The sequence below is a fragment of the Esox lucius genome, chromosome 15, assembly GCF_011004845.1.
Source record: "Esox lucius isolate fEsoLuc1 chromosome 15, fEsoLuc1.pri, whole genome shotgun sequence".
Taxonomy (NCBI): domain Eukaryota; kingdom Metazoa; phylum Chordata; class Actinopteri; order Esociformes; family Esocidae; genus Esox; species Esox lucius.
The window spans coordinates 35,037,800-35,059,404 of record NC_047583.1 but is presented as its reverse complement, the minus strand read 5'-3'; the positions used below and the strand labels follow the sequence as shown (position 1 = coordinate 35,059,404).

General features: G+C 39.1%; 1 protein-coding gene across 8 annotated transcripts in view; it reads right to left on the bottom strand.

Moving 5' to 3' along the window:
• The window catches only part of manea (mannosidase, endo-alpha), a 32,878-nt gene extending 12,744 nt beyond the window's left edge, over positions 1 to 20,134 (bottom strand). Inside the window, exons 1-5 of one of the 8 annotated variants that reach the window (XM_010906164.5) lie at positions 19,879 to 20,134; positions 18,567 to 18,664; positions 10,646 to 10,763; positions 10,146 to 10,287; positions 4,166 to 4,286 (exon numbers count right to left, since the gene is read on the bottom strand). In XM_010906164.5, the coding sequence (XP_010904466.2) occupies positions 4,166 to 4,243 (78 nt within the window). In that variant the 5' untranslated portion in view covers positions 4,244 to 4,286; positions 10,146 to 10,287; positions 10,646 to 10,763; positions 18,567 to 18,664; positions 19,879 to 20,134. Of the gene's footprint in view, positions 1 to 4,165; positions 4,287 to 10,145; positions 10,764 to 18,566; positions 18,767 to 19,001; positions 19,193 to 19,223; positions 19,240 to 19,878 lie in introns of those variants that run through there. The other 7 variants (XM_020044545.3, XM_010906159.5, XM_020044541.3 and 4 more) reach the window with 7 other exon arrangements.
• Between the last annotated feature and the right edge of the window lie 1,471 nt (positions 20,135 to 21,605).

Genomic DNA, 21,605 nt, shown 5'->3' with positions numbered 1-21,605 from the left:
CAGCAGACATGGAAAGCAGAAGTGCCTTCTTTTGTATATGCTAACTGTTAGCCACTTTTTCTTCAAAAACCACCCCACATTAAACCCGCGGTTACTTTTGCCAGCAGTTTGAGTGATGAAAATATCTCGTTGCTGATGGGCAACAAGTCGCTTTTACTTCAAGTTTCTCCTCCGAATTAAGGGTTTCAAACCGGTGCTCAAGTATAAAATCCACTTTATCCATTTTCTCAAGTTCTTGTGTTTGTGAAGCTAACAAACTAGCTAGGAAAATCTACCCTCCTCGCTCTTCTTGCCGACTAATGTTGGAGCCAGACACACAGCCAATCAGGTCTGAAATACGAAAAGACGCTGTAGTTGGCCTACCCGCTGTCAGCCCCACTTGGCATCAAATTTGTGTGATCTACATTGATCACACTAACATTCAGAGCATGCATATTAATATTTTCACATGTACAATGTACATTGCATTGTGAAAGACGGGCTAACCCCACATTCACGCCTATGGCCTAGTACTGCGAACTCAAATCAGAAGAACCAATGAACATGAAATAAAATCCTAACACAAAAGATATGCAATTTAGGAAGATGCTGTATTCATAGATAATAAATTATAGGAAGTAATCTTCAAGATTTTTTGTTGTTGTTGCAGTTCTTTCTGTTGACAACAGGTGGGGCTGTGCCATTTTGTGGGTAGAGCTAAACAGGTGATTGTAACATATAGGAATATGGGTCATCTGGAGGCCTTCTCCAATTATTTTGAAAAGTAAATGTCATATCGCAGATATAATATTACCATATATCCCATTCATTCATTAAGTGCTTGCATAAATACTTATGAGCAAAAATAAATATGAGCAATTTGGTTTGTTAACATTGTGAAATAGCCTACTGAGAATGCCAGCTTTGTGGTTGCTGCTGTTGCTAATTTATTGTTGTTAGTATTATAACTACATCATTGATTTTGCCTGTGTGATAAACAGTGGACAAAACCTTGCCTGATATGAAATGAGCACTGTAGAGATTAGCATTCCGGATGATTTCATCAGTCCAATCTGTCTGTTTAATGGCTTGCAACCATAAACGTCTGCATTTCGCTTCAAAGGGTGGCTTCGACAAAGGCACTATATTAAAATGAAGGCTATCTTTTTTGCATTCCAATTCTGACATCCAACAGCATAAGATTTTTTTTTCCCTTTAGTCTGAGGATCTTGCCCATTTCCCTACACTTCCTGCAGTATTCTGCCACCACCAAACTTCAGTGATATCCATATGAGGTCTTAACTCTCACTACGTAGTTGTCGGGTGCCATGTCATAAGAATTTCATTGTGCAGGATGACGCTGTGTTGTTTGGTGCATTTGACAAACAAACCTTTGACAAACAAACCTTAACGTAGCATCAACAAGTGATCTGTGCAGCTTGAAGTTAAGCTGCGCGATTCAGGCTTGGGAAGCAGTAAACATTTTGCATAACATAGTTATGCAAACCACCAGTTGTGAATGCTCTGCAATAACCAGTCACTGGGGCTATGGCTAGTGTTTAGCTGGGATCTCTTCACTGTGGTGAAACCATAGTTTGATCCCAAATCACCCTCTACCACTTCCAGGCAAACAATTCTTCAATCCCAAACCAACACAGCTGCTCCTTTAAAGCTACTTTAACAACACATTTCCACGGAAGACACACCAATAATGTGAATAGGGCTAGGGTATAATTTGCTTTTGAAGCTATACAGAAAAAAATCCTGATATTATGGAGATTATGGAGTATAGTAGTACCTCTCCCGAAATTAATTTGACATTTTGATCCCGATTCAATCCCCCCTCCGAATTTCCAGTTTCTCAGCTAACTCTGTCATGTCAAACTTAACTGTATAAATTGACCCTTTTTAAAATATAATTTGTGGTGACCACTGTAGAAATTGCATTTGTGGGCCAACATGCCCTCAAGCGTTCCCATTGGAGCAGCCAAGGTGCCTCACATCAGTTTATGGCTCGTAGATGTATCATGGGCATAAATCCCAGCACCAGGGCCACCCAGCATGTGAGTAACGTGCAATCAATCACAGTCCAAAGCACCTGTGGGGGTAATAATGTATCTTCTGGTCTGCTTTAAAACTGGTGTTTCTTCTCAGTTAGAGGAGGCCATCCTAAACTAAGGAGGTACCTCCATGCTATGGGGAATCAAGGGCTTTATTCCTCTGCAAACCTGCATACCTTCCCAAATTACTACAAACCCATGTATCACTGATATAGGACAGAAAGAGAAACGTCACCGGTGATCCACAAATATTCAGCTTTCTCCCAAGGGTTCTGAAATTCCTGAACACTATTACCGTCCGGGTTTAGGTATTCAGTCACTAGGGCATTGGTCATCACAAATCAGATTTTGAGTAATGGTACCTGAATCTTTGTTTCACTGTACAAATCCATAAGCTTGAATGGTGTATAATTATGAAAAAATAAATTAAGATCTGGGGCCTCATGTATCAATCTAGCATACATAAAAAAAATAATCTGTGCATAAAATTATTGGGATTTATTAAACTGGTGTACGAAACACATACACATGCTTCTGTTGATAAATCAGAGCCATACTAAACTTACACTTGTTCATAAGTCCACTGAGTGGAATAGTCCTAGATAGGGACACCAAAATGCAGCCGTGGGAGGGTTTTAGTAATTGATAATTTACCATTAGGCTAGTCATAACATTTCAGCTTCACATTCAAGAAACATCGACATCAATAAAGCCATAAAATCAAAGTGAACTGGTCAAGCCCAGCTCAAGTCAAGTGCGCCTAGGATCTAGTGTTAAAATTATTGTTCCATTTTAGTGAAATGCTTTTTTTGTTTAGTGCTACATATCTCTAGCCTATAACTTTTATTTTGAGTGGGCCTACTGGCAGTTGTATTTGATTTGTGGTGAATAAGTTCACCTATTTTGTTCTATTCATTTTAATTCTGTGAGAAATAAAAAAAAGTTATTTCTGTAGTAACAGTAAGCCAATTTGCGTGATAAGGCAATAGCTAATTCAAAAACAAAAAGGACCTCTACGAGGTCGTAAAAGTAAGCATTCTTAATTTAATCTTAAAACATATTGCAGTTTATGGTAAAACATGCAATCTCGAATGGGTTGCTTTATGTACATGGGCCTATTGTTCATCTTGTTTTCAAATTGTATAGAAATGCCCACTGAAAGGGCTACGTTGTACAACCTATTAGTCCTAACAGTTTTTGGATCAGATACAGGCCAACGGATTTTGATGCTTGCTACATTCGTAGCCTATAGGCCTACGATGTTGCAGGAAACTGTTTGCGCATTCCAGTAGGCTATTCTTATTTCTTTTGATTAGAATTTTCCTATGTGTTTCAGTAGACATTCCTCTACCACCATTTCCTAAATAGCATGGTATTTCTCCAATATAACGACTAGGATGTGTATATGCATGGGCTGAAATTTGCGCAGAGATACGCACACTTTCCTGTCAAGTTTAAAGTTGATTAATGCCAAACTTTGCGTCAAAACTGTTGTGTGGTTTACGCACAGATCTGTGCGTACACACAGTTGATACGAGGCCCCTGTTCATTATGCCACTCAAGAGTTTGGTGAGGTGTTTAAAAGAAAAAGTGATATAAAGAAAGACTTTTGCAACACATTACTGTTCTCTGCTCATATTTTTTTTTTTTCACATGCCCCGCTTCAGTTTGTGCATCATCACTGCATTTTGCCTTTCCCCTGCATGCAGGGCATGTCCATAAAAGCAGCAGGTGCCTAGGCCTCACGGTGGGAGAGGCTAGCAGAGCATACAATCATTTGACCATGTGCCACCGGTTCATATGTATACTTAATTGTTTGTTAATTTTTAAATCAGTTGCTTACATATTTTGGTTTATTTAGTTTAGAACGGTTCGTCTGTGCAATAAATCTTTTGCAAATGAGTCAGCATCAAATTGCCGATTAATCTCCATCGTGGCTATAGTTATAATGAAAAATATGTGGTAACCAAAACACTACCTATCTAAAGATTAATTGAACTACCTGTAAGTCACTCTTGGAAAAAAACATATGCTAAATGACTCAAAATATAAATATTTTCTTGGCTTTATTATAAGATTTGGGGTTTTGACCTAAGCTTTCTTTTTTGCATAATCAAAATACACACCTTTACATCATATTTATGTGCCACTTCCAGTATTGAAGGCACAATGTCATCTGTTGGCTCCCCATTTTCATCATTCATGCCTGGTGGATACCAGGAAACTGCAAGAACACCTAGAATTGCACTGAGTTATGAATGAGATGACAAATGTAACTCAATCTTACAAGGGTGAATTGTTGAGAGCTGATGAACCCCTAGGAAAAATACAACTCTGTTTCCAAAAAAGTTGGGACACTGCGTAAAATGCAGAATGCAATGATGTGCAAATCATTTATCCCTAGACTTAATTGAAAATAGTACAAAGACAACATATCAAATGTTGAAACTGAGATATGTTACTGTTTTTGGAAAAATACATGCCCATTTTGAATTTGATGCCAGCAACATATTTCAGAAAATTTGGGACAGGGGCATGTTTACCACTGTGTTGCAGCATCTCAACTTTATACAATACTCTTTCAGTGCTGCAGTTTTGAAAGTGAAATGTACCTAACCCATTCTTGCTAGATATAGGATTTCAGCTGCTCAAAGGGTCTCCTTTGTCATATGTTGCGTTTCATAATGTGCAAAATGGTTTCAATGGGTGGTCTGGATTGCAGGCAGGCCAGTTTAGCACACAGACTATTTTACTACGGAGCCATCTAGTTGTAGTATGTGCAGAATATAGTTTGGCATTGTCTTGCAGAAAAAAGCAATAAACTAGACGTAATCTGGATGGCAGCATACAGTTGTGCTCAAAGGTTTGCATACCCTGGCAGAAATTGAAAAGATAAACTACAAAAATGTGAGGGGTGTACTCACTTATGTGAGGTACTGTATATGCCAGTAATCTAGGAGACTAGATCTATCCATTGGTGTTGAAATCATCGATAGCCTCACTACAACCCCCAGGAAAAAACATTCACAGCCAATTCATTTTGGACCTCGTCTTTTTCTAATAACTCCTTTCGGTTTTTGGATAACTTGCTCGTGTCACCTATAGTCTAATCCTATATGCCAATAATCTAGGAGACAAACAATGGGTTTGGAATCAACTCGATAGCCCCACAATAAACCCCTGGGAGAGACCTGCAAAGACGCACCATTCACAGCCTATTAATTTCAGACCTCGTCTTTTTCTATGTATTCTTTTTTGGTCATTTTTTCATATGATGAGACCTTCAACACACACACATTCTTGTATTTCTCAAATTCATTAACCATCTAAAACAAATGTTGTAATTCATAATTTTTTAGACCTCTATATAGTTTGATGATGACCCAATAGATGAAATGATGCTCTGGCTGGATGGTGATGCGGCGAAAGAGAATGTCCATGCTAATAGGGACGATTCATATGCTAATGATGCCAAACGGCGTTCGGCTCTGGTGTATACTGGGGGTCAGAAAGGCCTGCCGGTTCTAGTGTTAAGAAGTGGAACATTTGGGGATGTCTTGATTCCAAGCCAAGGTCAGGTTGACCAAGAAATATTTCAGCCAAAACTGACAGAAGAATTGTTCAGGATACGAAGAAAACCCCACAGATAACCTCAGGAGAAATAAAGGCTGCTCTGGAAAAAGACGGTGTGGTTGTTTCAAAGAGCACAATACGATAATACTTGAACAAAATTTAGCTGCATGGTTGAGTTGCCAGAAAGAAGCTTTTACTGCGCCAATGCCACAAAAAAGCCTGGCACACTAATTTGGAGTGAGAAGACCAAAACAGAGCTTCAGGGTCACAACCATAAGCGCAGTGTTTGGAAAGGGGTCAACAGGGCCTATATTGAAAAGAATACCATCCGCACTGTGAAGCATGGTGGTGGCTCACTGATATTTTGGGGGTGTGTGAGCTCTAAAATCACAGGGAATCTTGTGAAAGATTCAACAAGCAAGATGAACGCAGCATGTTATCAGAAAATACTGGCAGATGATTTGCATTATTCTGCACGAAAGCTGCTCATGGGACGCTCTTGGACTTTCCAGCATGACAATGACCCTAAGCACGAGGCCAAGTTGACCCTCCAGTGGATACAGCAGAAAAAGGTGAAGGTTCTGGAGTGGCCATCACAGTCTAATGACCTTAATATCATCGAGCCACTCTGGGGAGATCTCAAACGTGTGGTTCATGCAAGACGACCAAAGACTTTGCATGAGCTTGGAGGCATTTTGCCAAGACGGTGGGGCAGCTATACCACCTGCAAGAATTTGCGGCCTCATAGATTTATATTACAAAAGACTGCACACCGTCATTAATGCTTAAGGGGGAAATACACAGTATTAAGAACAAAGGATATGCAGACTTTTGAAAAAATCTTTGTTGCAATATTTTGTATTGCCTGCTCACTCATGTTCTCTTCACAAATTATACATACAGGTGCACTGGTCATAAAATGTGAATATCTTCAAAAGTTGATTTATTTCAGTAATTTCATTCAAAAAGTGAAACTTGTATATTATATTCATTCATTACACACAGACTGATATATTTCAAATGTTTATTACTTTTAATTGTGATGATTATAACTGACAACTAATAAATTCCAAATTCGGTATCTCTGAAAATTTGAATATTACTTAAGACCAATACAAAAAAAGGATTTTTAGAAATGTTGGCCAACTGAGTTTCTGCAGCAATGCGGCGTGGCATGGAGTCGATCAGTCTGTGGCACTGCTCAGGTTTTATGAGAGCCCAGGTTGCTCTAATAGTGGCCTTCAGCTATTGCTGAATTGTTGGGTCTGGCATATCGCATCTTCATCTTCACAGCACCACATAGATTTTCTATAGGTTTAAGGTCAGGCGAGGCCAATTAAGAATAGGGATACCATGGTCCTTAAACCAGGTACTGGTAGCTTTGGCACCGTATGCAGGTGCCAAGTTCTGTTGGAAAATGAAATCTGCATCTCCATAAAGTTGGTCAGCAGCAGGAAGCATGAAGTGCTCTAAAACTTCCTGGTAGATGGCTGCGTTGACCTTGGACCACAGTGGACCAACACCAGCAGATGACATGTCACCCCAAACCATCACTGACTGTGAAAACTTTACACTGGACTTCAAGCAACATGGATTCTGTGCCTCTCCTCTCTTCCTCCAGACTCTGGGACCTTGATTTCCAAAGGAAATGCAAAATGTACTTTCATCAGAGAACATAACTCAGCAGCAGTTCAGTCCTTTTTGTCTTTAGCCCAGGCGAGGCGCTTCTGACGCTGTGTCTTGTTCAAGAGTGGCTTGACACAAGGAATGCGACAGCTGAAACCCATGTCTTGCATAAGTCTGTGCGTGGTGGTTCTTGAAGCACTGACTCCAGCTGCAGTCCACTCTTTGTGAATCTCCCCCACATTTTTGAATGGGTTTGTTTCACAATCATCTCCAAGGTGCGGTTATCCCCATTTCTTGTACACCATTTTCTACCAAATCTTTTCCTTCCCTTCGCCTCTCTATAAATGTGCTTAGACACAGAGCTCTGTGAACCACCAGCCTCTAGCTATGACCTATTGTGTCTTGCCCTCCTTGTGCAAGGTATCAACGGTCGTCTTTTGGACTGCTGTCAAGTCAGCAGTCTTCCCCATGATTGTGTTGCCTACAGAACTAGACTGAGAGACCATTTAAAGGCCTTTGCAGGTGTTTTGGGTTGATTAGCTGATTAGAGTGTGGCACCAGGTGTCTTCAATATTGAACCTTTTCACAATGTTCTAATTTTCTGAGATACTGAATTTGGGGTTTTCATTAGTTGTCAGTTATGATCATCAAAATTAAAAGAAATAAACACTTGAAATATATCAGTCTGTGTGGAATGAATGTATACATTATACAAGTTTCAGTTTTTGAATGGAATAACTGAAATAAATCAACTTTTTGATGATATTCAAATTTTATGACTAGCACCTTATATATTACCAATTCTCCAAGGGAATGCAAACTTTTGAGCACAACTGTATGTTGCTCCAAAACCTGTGTATATTGATCAGCAGTAATGGGGCTTTCACAGATGTACTAGTAATCCATGCCATTTGAACTAATGCACCCCCATACCCTCAGAGAATGCAGCGGTGGTTCTGGATCATGTTAATATGTTTTTTACTTTGCATGTTAGAATCATGTTACAGATTTGTTGGCAATTAACCTACTTAGTTGAGATGTTCCACCAAGTAAATGTTTTTAAAATATATTAACATATACAATGGGGAGAACAAGAATTTGATAAACTGCCGAATTTGCGGGTTTTCCTACTTACAAAGCATGTAGAGTTCTGTATTGTTTATCATAGGTACACTTCAACTGTGAGACACGGAATCTAAAACAAAAATCCAGAAAATCACATTGTATGATTTTGAAATAATTAATTGACATTTTATTGCATGACATATTTCATCACCTACCAACCAGTAAGAATTCCAGCTCTCACAGACCTGTTAGTTTTTCCTTAAGAAGCCCTCCTGGTCTCCACTCATTACCTGTATTAACTGCACCTGTTTAAACTCGTTACCTGTATAAAAGACACCTGTCCACATACTCAAACCTCCCCACCATGGCCAAGACCAGAGAGCTGTGTAAGGACATCAGGGATAAAATTGTAGACTTGCACAAGGCTGGGATGGGCTACAGGACAATAGGCAAGCAGCTTGGTGAGAAGGCAACAACTGTTGGCGCAATTATTAGAAAATGGAAGAGGTTCAAGATGACAGCCAATCTCCCTCGGTCTGGGGCTCCATACAAGATCTCACCTCGTGGGGCATCAATGATCATGAGGAAGGTGAGGGATCAGCCCAGAACTACACGGCAGGACCTGGTCAATGACCTGAAGAGAGCTGGGACCACAATCTCAAAGAAAACCATTAGTAACACACTACGCCATCATGGATTAAAATCCTGCAGCGCACGCAAGGTCCTCCTGCAAAAGCCAGCGCATGCCCGTCTGCAGTTTGCCAATGACCATCTAAATGATCCAGAGGAGGAATGGGAGATGGTCATGTGGTCTGATGAGACAAAAATAAAACTCCACTTGTTGTGTTTGGAGGAAGAAGAAGGATGAGTACAATCCCAAGAACACCATCCCAACCGTGAAGAATGGAGGTGAATAACATCATTCTTTGGGGATGCTTTTCTGCAAAGGGGACAGGACAACTGCACCGTATTGAGGGGAGGATGGAGGGGGCTATGTATCGCGAGATTTTGGCCAAAAACCTCCTTCCCTCAGTAAGAGCATTGAAGATGGGTCGTGGCTGGGTCTTCCAGCATGATCACGACCCGAAACACACAGCCAGGGCAACTAAGGATTGGCCTAGCCAGTCTCCAGACCGGAACCCAATAGAAAATCTTTGGAGGGAGCTAAAAGACTGTATTGCCTAGCGACAGCCCCAAAACCTGAAGGATCTGGAGAAGGTCTGTATGGAGGAGTGGGCCAAAATCCCTGCTGCAGTGTGTGCAAACCTGGTCAAGAACTACAGGAAACGTATGATCTCTGTAATTGCAAACAAAGGTTTCTGTACCAAATATTAAATTCTGCTTTTCTGATGTATCAAATACTTATGTCATGCAATAAAATGCAAATTAATTACTTAAAAATCATACAATGTGATTTTCTGGATTTTTGTTTTAGATTTCGTCACTCACAGTTGAAGAGTACCATGATAAAAATTATTAAATTCTACATGCTATGTAAGTGGGAAAACCTGCAAATTCGGCAGTGTATCAAATACTTGTTCTCCCCACTGTATATCACATATTTTCCAGTCTTTTGTTGCCCTTGTCCCAGCTTTTTTTGCTGGCATCAAATTCTAAGTGGGCCTATATTTTTCAAAGAACAATAAAATGTTTCAGTATCAACATTTGATATGTTGTATTTGTACATATTTTCTATTGAATATAGGGTTCAAATGATTTGCACATCATTGCATTCTGTTTTTCTTTACATTTTACACAGCGCCCCATATTTTTTGAAACAGGGAGATGGTCCTCTAACCCTCCCAAAAAAGTGACATTTATTTTCCAAAATTAGAACCTTACCAATTGCTGCCTTTCGCAGTTGCTTCATGTGAGATTCAATAACAGAGGGATCCCTGGAACTATAAGCTCCTAAAGCAGGATAGAAGTTGGCCCCAATGTCATCTGGTGGGCTGTGTTTCCCCTTCGGATATCTTGCTGCAACCTTTGAGTCCCAGTGTGGAAGAAGAGGGTGGTCCCAGTGAATGTACTTTCCATCAAAGTGCGTGTTGCCATACCATGTGTAGTAAAAGGCATGCACATTGTAGTTTGGAACAGGATATTGCCAGAAGTTATCCTCCATGTTCTTGATCCCCTTGGAGTATGGGTACTTTTCTTTAATCAGTGCCGTTTTATTGAAAACAATTTCATTTTTTCTAGGTCCCTTGATACTAGAGAACAATTCAAAACTAAATGGATGTCCAAATGGAGAACCTTCTGGCACAAAGGACTTAAGAAATATGGTTATTATGAGTAGGAGTAACACCAAACCAATAAATGTAATGCAAGATTTTTGTCTAAACCTTGCCATTCTTCAGTTAATCCTAGTTTTGATTCACCATTCATTCTTGTGAACCATGTCTGAAGTTCTTGGGTTACAGCTGTCCTCTAAACTTGTTGCTTGTTGGTTCATCCTATGGACTGAAAGAAAGAAAGAAGAAAAAAACAGGTTGGCTGCTTATCCATTTCTTACAGGGATGGATTACTGGCAAGTGATATTAGGTGACAGAATATGAAAAGTGTACCCCAAAGATGACTGCAATTTTTTTTTTTATCATTTTTTTTTTCTAAAAATTTTCAAAAGGCTGCCTGAACATGTGAGATTTGCTATGCCTTGTGTGTGTAAAGGCTGCAAATATCAATACAAATGTAAAATTATGAGCGTTGTTTAAATACTAGGGATGTGCATGACAAATATTTTCACTATTGGTAATTGCTCAGCTTTTGTCGTCGAATATGCGACCCCACTCACTCAGGCCAAATAGAGGTACTAAATGAAAAACTTTTATTTCAATTGTAATGTTATTCAATAAATTCAAAGTAAAAAAAGGTTTTGTTAACCTCAATATTGTTTCAGTATAAACAATTAGGCTAGATATACTTTTACTCAGGAGATATTCAGATTCGGAAACTCCATAACAGCAGCAAATAACCTAATGCATAGGCCTTTCAAGTCATTAGAATTTTATGACAAATTATTTCAAATTTGTGTTTCCATTAATAAAAAATTGCAAATGAACCATAAACTTTGTCAGACAACTTGCAGTGTCTCCCATGAATTAGCGCAGAGAATAGTATGAATTACCTTACATTAGCTAAAGTCTCTGTGTCAGTGTTTTCTGGCCATAACAACAAAATACAAAATGTATTAAACCATCTAGCCAACCAATTTGTTATATACAGTTCCTTAGAACTATACTTTCAATATGAAACTACACTTAATATACGGTGGATGTAAAATGTATACACATCCCATTAGAAAGGTCAGGTTCTTGTGATGTAAAAGAATGAGACAAAGATAAATCTTGTCAGAACTATTTCCACCTTAAATGTGACCTATAACGTGAACAATTCAACAAATCTGTGGGGAAAATGTAAAAACTCCAATAACCTGGTTGCATAAGTGTGCACACCCTTAAACAAATACTTTGTTGAAGCACCTTTTGATTTTATTACAGTAGTCTGTCTTTTTGGGTATGAGTCTATAAGAATGGCACATTTTGATGTGGCAATATTTGCCCACTCTTCTTTGCAAAATCATTTCAAATCTGTCAGATTGCGAGGAAATCTCCTGTGCATAGCCCTCTTCAGATCACCCCACAGATGTTACATTGGATTCAGGTCTGGGCTCTAGCTGGACCATTCCAAAGCGTTAATCTTCTTCTGGTGAAGACATGCTTTTGTGGATCATCTTCAGCTTTCTAATGTACGCCTGAAGGTTTTGTGCCAAAATTGCCTGGTATTTGGAACTGTTCATAATTCCCTCTAACTTAACAGTGAATCGTAAAACTACACCATAGAAAGAACTGTCAAGATTGCAAAAAGCATTAGGTAGTCGAACAAGCCCTATGACGACCCATCTAGGCTACGGTTTTTACCGTGCGGAATCTGTCTGCGGGTGGGGACAGTCTGTCTCAATTAAGTGGGGTGTTTAGCGGTGTGTTTCAGTGCTGAACTGTATTTCGTGTCGCCATAGTATGATGACACTGGATTTTCCTTTTGAGAATTGGAGTGTGATATTGTATTTTTCGGCGATTATACAGTGACTTGTACAAGTAAAAATATAATGCCGTCCAGTTGTACAAATACAACAAGAGAATTGCAGCTTCTGACGCGCATGATGTGTTCATGTTTAAAATCATGGTGCGAATAGGACACCATCAACAAAGAAAAGGATCATTCACAACGATGCCTGGAGTCGAAATTAACAGAAAGAAATTCAGGCTAAACAATATGGATTCCAAGGAAGTTGTATATGGACAGATGGAGAGTGTGGTACATATGAATAGAGAAGACAAAGGAAAGTTAAGATGGCCGAGAAAGGACAACAGTCGAAAGGCGGGAAATGAGACAAAAGAGACAATCATTGTGGACGAAGATTAATTCTGTTTGACCACCTGGAGACCAAGATGGAGTCACTCTTATGGATTCCTGGAATCATGGACGATACTAGAAACTGACGTGAGCTTTCATAATCATTGATTCAGAGTTCTTAAATGTTTATTTCCTAAAATGTATCGTACCCAACCATTATATGAAACTGGAACTTATCAAGGAAACCTGATCACCTTCTCGGTAACAGCCAAGCTTATTTAATTGAATATTACATGTAGTTTGAAAAGCACGTTGATGGTATATAGCATGTTTTAATAGGCATTCGAAATATCCTGTTTTGTTCTGTCATGCTTGAACATGTTTTAATAGGTATTCAAGAAATAACCAGTTTTGTTGTGCTTTGTCATGTGTACTTATGTAATTTTGAGTCAAACGTATTTATTGCGTTGATGATAATGTTTAAAACGGTAAGGCCTCAAGGGGGGTCTCACGAAAATGTAAGTAGGCCTTAACCAAGGCCCACCATGTGGTACCGGTCTGTTGCTTGCAGCGCTGCTAGCTAGCGCAAGTGGGTACGTCTGAAACCTAGTGATGAATTGGATATTTGTACAATGATTTTCTAATCTGGTAAAATAGTCTCATGGTTTTCTTACAAAAGGTTAAAATATTGTGTTTTCTCTCTCCTTATATATTGTATAAGTGGTAGAATGAAGAATCCACATGGTGATAGTCTAACGTTAAAGAGACACGGTGTGTTCCATGAGGACTGCATTTTGAATCCAAAATAGTCCTAGCCTATGAAGAGGGTTAAACAGCCAAAGCGAATTTATTCCCCACAAAATTAGATGACCTATTTTTTAAATGGTAAATTTAGTTTGGTTACGTAATATACTTTCTTTTATTTGTATTTACCAATGATAAGACTTGTGTTTTTAAAACCAACGCCTGATACTCGTTAATTGAGTTTAAATTGAATAATGAACAAACAGGGTATTGATGTAACATTGTTTAAGGCCTACATTGAATGTCCTTTGGATTACTTATTGTACCTTGATTTTAGTGACAACATACACCTGTTTTCTGTCTACATTGCCATTCTTAAGAGTTTTTGTGTAGATGAAGATAAGCTAATTTTTACAAGCAGCTAAAATATTAGATGAGTTGGACACCAAATCAAAATCTTCAGTTAACCAGGGATGTCAGCTAAATTGGAAGGATAGTCTGAGGACCATGTCAGTTTTTTATGTGTGGGAATTTAAATCTCATACTTTAAACAAACATTTGGCCTTTTTAATGGCTCACCATATGTGGGTGGAGCTCAGAGCTTCAGAAAGGGGGGCAGACCCACTGGGATAGCCCCTACAAACATTTCCCATTAAATCAAAGTAGCCTATTACTAAGGGTTACATTTGAGTGTTCAGTCTGGTCTTATCTGTGGTAATTTTACCAACACAAGCATATTCAGTTTTGGGATAATCAAACATTAATTGAAAGCTAAATATATTTTCCTCTCAATAGCTTTAATGTTGAAATTTATGATTTTGAAACCAACTGAAGTGAGGGTAGAGACCTAAAGTTATCCCCCATTTTTGCTGATAGAACAATCAATAGAACCACAGATGTGGTCAAAGAAAAAGCATAAACGTTATGATTTCACGCTTGGCTGACCGCCACTATTTGGAATAAAAATGAATCTAAGTTTGTGAATTCCCTACATTTAGGAGGTTAATCAAGACAATGTTTGTGTTGGCCATGAGGTAGTTTGGCCGTTGCCTGTAAACATTCTAAATTATTATGCTGTAGCTATGCTAACACAATCGCCCTGGTGGTTGCAACAGGTAAACCACTGCACATGGGCTGGGGTTTTTCACTCCTACAAGTCAAATTTGAGAGCTGTTTAGCTATGTTGTAAAATTAGTTAATAGGTTATATGGTTTATAATTCCTTCGCACAAGTGACCGTGTTGCACATTGATGTCTTTGATGGTGTTAGTGAATGTTTGTGTTTTTTTATTCACTTGTTCACTTTGTTTCGATGAATATACAGGATGCAACTCCTTATCAAATGGATTATAGATCCATCCCTATTACCAATTCTCTAGTTTTCATGTCCGTGCTGAAAAGATGGCCAGTGCGGGTTCAGGATGGCGCAACCTGTGGCCGTATTTGTCATTGTTCTGCATTCACTCATGGTGTCACTTTCCATTGACTTAATGAAGTGAAAGCAGGGGGGATGTATGATATGATAATTGATTATGATTGGAAAGAGTTGAGCTTAGGGCTCGAAGCAAATCAAATTGGTGTTCATAAGGAGTTACGTAACAAATTATAGTTTTTCCTGTTTGCATAGTTATAACGGAGCATTGGCATCTGTTATGTTTAACATTTTCCATTTACAGGATGTTTTTAATTGATTTATTTGGAAATTGTTTTGTTTGATGTAATGTCTAACATTTTAATGGTTGAATAGCATAAATCTAACCATTTCTGATTTGGCTAAGAAAAGTCAAGTCTGACCATCTTACTCCAGAAAGTGGAGTGCCACTTTCTGGAGGCTTGCTTGAGTGCTCTTGTATTGTCTGTGTACCAGGGAGCAAATTTCTTGTTGCGTATTTCTTTTGTTTTTAGTGGTGCAACCATATCTAAAGTTTTTCGCAGTGTTGAATTAAGAATTTACTCTGTCATCAATGACTGAGTCTGAAAGAATATAAAGAAATGTACAGGTACTAATTTATATTAGGGCAAATATTTGTTTGGTGTTCTAGTGGGTTTATTGTTGTAATGATAAATGTAATAAGACAGTGGTCCGATATTCCAGGATTATGGGAAAAGGGTCATTGGACATTTCCATATGAATATTGAAATCACCATGGCCCAGGGGGGGCCCTGTAACTAGTAGCTATGAAAAATGATTTATCAGCCTGGTTAGCTTTCATGAGTAAAACTTCAAAAGAATTAAAACCAGTGACATGTTTAAGAGAAAATGTATATTTAGTGTCATATTTTTGCAACACTCCCCCCTACTGTAGCCAGGAGGAGAGGTCTCATTTAGGGCAGTAAATTAATCAGGCTTTAGCCAGGTTTCACACAGGCCAATAACATTCAGTTAATGATCAGTGATTAATTAATTTACTGCTATTGCCTTTGAAGCAAGGATCTAACATTAAGGAGTCCCATTTTAAGATGTGAGACAATACAATCTTTTTTATCCATGACCGAAGGGGAGGAAGACTTTATCTTAATAAGTTTGCTCAGACTTGAGCGAGTCACAGTCTCAATAGGGAAAACTAGGCTAACTGCTCTGGCTATGCTGTTGACAGACCTGCTGCAGGCTGGCTCACAGTCTACAGTCTGACCTGCACCCAATCTCATGGTGAGACTATAGAAGTGAGCCTCCTGTCTATGTTCCTATTGGTGGAACTGGATTTTGACCTACTTCAAGTCATTCCAAATCAAGTCAATTAATTAATTAATGTAACAAATGAATGCAATATACACTCACCTAAAGGATTATTAGGAACACCTGTTCAATTTCTCATTAATGCAATTATCTAATCAACCAACCACATGGCAGTTGCTTCAATGCATTTAGAGGTGTGGTCCTGGTCAAGACAATCTCCTGAACTCCAAACTGAATGTCAGAATGGGAAAGAAAGGTGATTTAAGCAATTTTGAGCGTGGCATGGTTGTTGGTGCCAGACGGGCCTGTCTGAGTATTTCACAATCTGCTCAGTTACTGGGATTTTCACGCACAACCATTTCTAGGGTTTACAAAGAATGGTGTGAAAATGGAAAAACATCCAGTATGCGGCAGTCCTGGGGCAAAAATGCCTTGTTGATGCTAGAGGTCAGAGGAGAATGGGCAGACTGATTCAAGCTGATAGAAGAGCAACTTTGACTGAAATAACCACTCGTTACAACCGAGGTATGCAGCAAAGCATTTGTGAAGCCACAACACCCACAACCTTGAGGCGGATGGGCTACAACAGCAGAAGACCCCACCAGGTACCACTCATCTCCACTACAAATAGGAAAAAGAGGCTACAATTTGCACAAGCTCACCAAAATTGGACAGTTGAAGACTGGAAGAATGTTGCCTGGTCTGATGAGTCTCGATTTCTGTTGAGACATTCAGATGGTAGAGTCAGAATTTGGCGTAAACAGAATGGATCCATCATGCCTTGTTACCATTGTGCAGGCTGGTGGTGGTGGTGGTGTAATGGTGTGGGGGATGTTTTCTTGGCACACTTTAGGCCCCTTAGTGCCAATTGGGCATTGTTTAAATGCCACGGCCTACCTGAGCATTGTTTCTGACCATGTCCATCCCTTTATGACCACCATGTATCCATCCTCTGATGGCTACTTCCAGCAGGATAATGCACCATGTCACAAAGCTGGAATAATTTCAAATTGGTTTCTTGAATATGACAATGAGTTCACTGTACGGAAATGGCCCCCACAGTCACCAGATCTCAACCCAATAGAGCATCTTTGGGATGTGGTGGAACGGGAGCTTCGTGCCCTGGATGTGCATCCCACAAATCTCCATCAAATGCAAGATGCTATCCTATCAATATGGGCCAACATTTCTAAAGAATGCTTTCAGCACCTTGTTGAATCAATGCCATGTAGAATTAAGGCAGTTCTGAAGGCGAAAGGGGGTCAAACAGTATTAGTATGGTGTTCCTAATAATCCTTTAGGTAAATGTGTATATTACCAAATCTCCAAGGGGATGCAAACATTTGAGCACAACTGTATGTATTCCTACTGCAGTCAAAATAGTGGAGGTGGATATTGATATCAGAAGATTTTCCAACTCCTCCTCTTCAGATTGATCGGTCATTTCTTTTTTCCAGCTAAATTAGACAAAGTTCCTAGGGTCCATCATCTCCCATAATATCAAGTGAGTAGACAACATTGCAAGAGATATGGCATCTAAAAACAACGTTGGTTAGTGAGATATTAAAAATCTCACAGTCAATTCTGACTTGACTCTATACATCAATCTCAGAGTCCATTCTCATTTTCCTCCATAAACATCTGGATTGGGTCTGTGTCTTCTCACTGCAGAGGTAAAATGCAACACGTTGTAGTGTCCACAGTAAGTTTCCTCAGATTCCACCTGCCATCCATCAATGCCTCTGCATAACTCTTTGACTAGAAATTGGACAATAAATATAATAAAAACATTTCAACCCTTGTCACCCTCTTTTATGGCAGTACAGTTCGTAACTGGACAAGTATCAGAATGAACAAATAGTATAAAATATGCTAACAAGATTGTTCTGAGTTTCATATATTATTTGTTTTAACTTATTTTACTCCCTTTTTCTCCACCCCCACTGTACAACCATGTGCCACCGCTACAACAGTCCCTGCAGAGTCAGCAGACTCATAGGTCACCACAGGCTGCCTCCGAAACCTGTCCGATCAGCCGGTCTGCTCCTTTACACCCCCTCCCTTAACCATGCAGTCAATGTGAGCCAACAGGTTGGAGGAAATGTTCGCTTACATTGCCTTATAGGCATAGCCAGGTCTGCCAGAGACATTGCTGGAACGCAGTGGCACAAGGAAATCCCCTATGCCGACTACTATCGGGATATTTTCATAAAATGTTGTTATTTCACATTAACCTGATGAAGAGTAGACATAACATCTCATGTGATCTCTTACATATCAATTGGGTGCTAATGAAATATTTAACCAGGGCTCATATAATAACCAGTCCAATTGTCTTAGATGTTTCCACATTTAATTGTTAAGAGAGACTGATGAAGAATAAGGTACACAGTTTGGATTTCTGTGTGTGTCAAGGTCAACAGTTTTTCTTCTTACTATACTGATGTGACTAAGGAGCAACAGTTTATTTCATCTTGATGTCAGAATTACCTGTTGCTTGTCCTTGAATGCCTTGGGAGGATGAGTGAGGCCATAGATAAGGAAATCCTTCCACTTCAGAGAATATGCTGAGTAATGATGAGTAGTGGCTGGAGGAGCGAATCCCAGAGAGTTGTGAAACATTGTTGGAAGATTCGAGAAGGATCCTTTCAGAAATTAGCATAATAGGAGGACCTAATATCATTGTATAACCATACTGTATAAAAATGTGTGTTGAAGGTTTGGAAGTTGGTTGTTCTGCAGACCAACATGGCCTGGTTGCTCTGTGATCAATGGTTTCCAACTAGGCAAATAAATGGATGAAATTAAATAAATGGAAGCGTATTTGAAATACACTGAAGAATAAAAACAATTTACACACAAAAAATGTTAATCCCACAATTTTAAACATTGCACAAATGTTAATATAAACATTAAAAGGTGTACCTTTTGAAAGTAGAGGGAATAGAACACGCCACACTTGTTTGTAGATCTCTAGCTAATATGGATAGTGATCTATTAAAAAAGGACTGTATAGAAGGATGAATTCTGATAAAACCACCTAAATTGAAAATGGCAAATCTAAAGGCTATAGTGTGTTATTTTGTATTTTTTTATTGTTTTCATTCTTTAGTGCAGAGGTGTCAAACTGGTTCCATGGAGGTGTACCTTTCAGAAGAGAGTTACCGAAACACACCACACTTGTTTGTAGATGTCTAGCTCATATGGATAGCTATTACAAAAGGATTGTATAGAAGGATAAAATCAACAAAATGCAAAAGGGCAAATCTAAAGGTCAGTGACCAAAATACAAGTGGTTTTAGATGTATGACATCGCTATAGGAATCTATACAAAAAAACGTATATATGGTAAAGGTTTGTTTAATAAAACAAAGTGTCTGTGTGATTCCTTTACAGGGGCAAGTATTATTTGGTTGACAAGATTTATTTATTTTCATTTTTTTTCATATTAATCAGCGGTATTGCACTTTTATAACGGAACCGACATTCGACAGCTTATTGCAAGATTTTGGGCTCTGCTAAAGGAAATGTTGGATTTGCGATAAAAATCAATTGGCTTAATCTGTATCCTCATCCAATTCGAAATATTTCACTTTTTTAAATATAAATATTTCACTGTACGATTTTTTGGGAACAGTTATTGACGATCAAACTCCGAATATCAAACATAAAACCAAATTTAACCCGGTCTAACATTTCTTTAGGTATCACTCACAGCCATTAGAAACACAATTTGCCATGATATGGAAATTACTAAGATAATTGAAAAATATGAGCATTTAGCTATAAAGGGCAACATTACCTGAATGTGCTCGCTGTTGTTGTCACCGGAGTCCGTATATTGACACGACAGCAAAACACCAAGGCACTCTCACTGGTTAGTTTGGCAGAATGAGTATAATAAGTCTGTGTCATGCTAGATACACAAGACAAAATGTAACACTTTCGTTTTCAGACTTTCATAGAAAGGTTTAATATAATTTCCTTGATGACAGGAATTAGTTCAACTAATCAGCGTATTTTATCACAATCTTGTGATCGACTTCTTGTGCGCAACATTAAAGAAACACTTCCGGGTCACGAAAATTAGGAAGTTTTCAAAATAAAAGAGACCATCGTATTACTTGAAAACTAACATGAATTGAGTTTGTGTGGAAGAAAATGTACCTCTCAAAACAACAATCATATCTGATCATATTTAAGAGTTATTTCAATAAAAATGGGTATTAAAACACGTACCAAGGGTAAAATTCAGACAATGCCAATGACTGAATATGGAATATATTGGATATAAAAAGTATACACTCCCCTGTTAAAATGGCAGGTTTTTGTGATGTAAACAAATAAGCCAAAGAAAAATCATGTCAGAAACTTTTCCACTTTTAATGTGAACAATTCAATTGAAAAACAAACTGAAATCTTCAAGGGGGAAACATTTAAAATAAAAACATTACAATAACCTGGTTTGTTCAGCAAGGATGAGCATCCTGAAGGAGTTTTTTGCAGATTTAACTGCTTTTGCCACCTTTTCCTCTGGCGCTCCAAAATGTGTTGTGGCACTTGCTGAGGCAACACAGAGATGCATTCCAAGGCCACCCGCTGTACGATGGAAGTTTAAAAGTAGAACTGTCAATGTAGTTTGGGAAAACCACGCTGCTCTCCTCCTGTGCCAGAAGTTGATGTTTTATACAACACTGCAAAAACAAAGCATTGATGCATCTGGGATTAGCAGTGCGTTCACCCGTGTCAAGGAGAATGTCCAGAATATGTGGAAGCAATCTGATGAATGGGCTGCCACCGTTCACAATGGAACAGACGATACAGGCCGACCAGTAACCAACACAGCGCCGGTGATGAAGAAGGCATGCGACACAGTCATCACTCTGGTGGAGCAGAGGTTTACACAAAGTGACCACCTGATCGCTGCCAAGCTGGTTGACAGCTTCCTCTTCCCACAATTTGTCCTGTCATTCCCTATATCTGAGCTGACCACTCTGTACCACCACATTGAGCTTCACACTGGTAAGACAGCCCTGTCTCTGTTAAGATCCATCCATGAGAAAAACCTAGAGGAGTCTTTTTCTGAGATGTCACTCTGCTGAAAATTATCATAACAACACCTATGACGACAACCGAGTCAGAGAGGAACTTTTCCACCTTGAAGAGGGTAAAACCTTCACTCGCAATACCATGGGACAGCCACGACTCAACGCATTGGCCATGTTGTCCATCGAAAGCCAGCTGATTCAGCAGCTACATGACTTCATTCCCAAAGTAATGGAAAAGTTTGTCCAGAGGAAGAACCGCCGTGCCACCTTTCTCTTCAAATGAGCCCTCAGCCTTGGTGAGTGAAAGCATATTTTATCATGCTGCCTTTGTGGTGCTGGTCCGTGCATTGGTCATATTTTTTTAATTCAACACACATTTATTAAGGTTGTTGTCATAGAATGGATGTGCACCTAAAAAGTTGTCTTTCAGCTTCATTGTGGCCTTCAGTGGTGTTGAGCTCATTGCTGTTCACGTATGGCC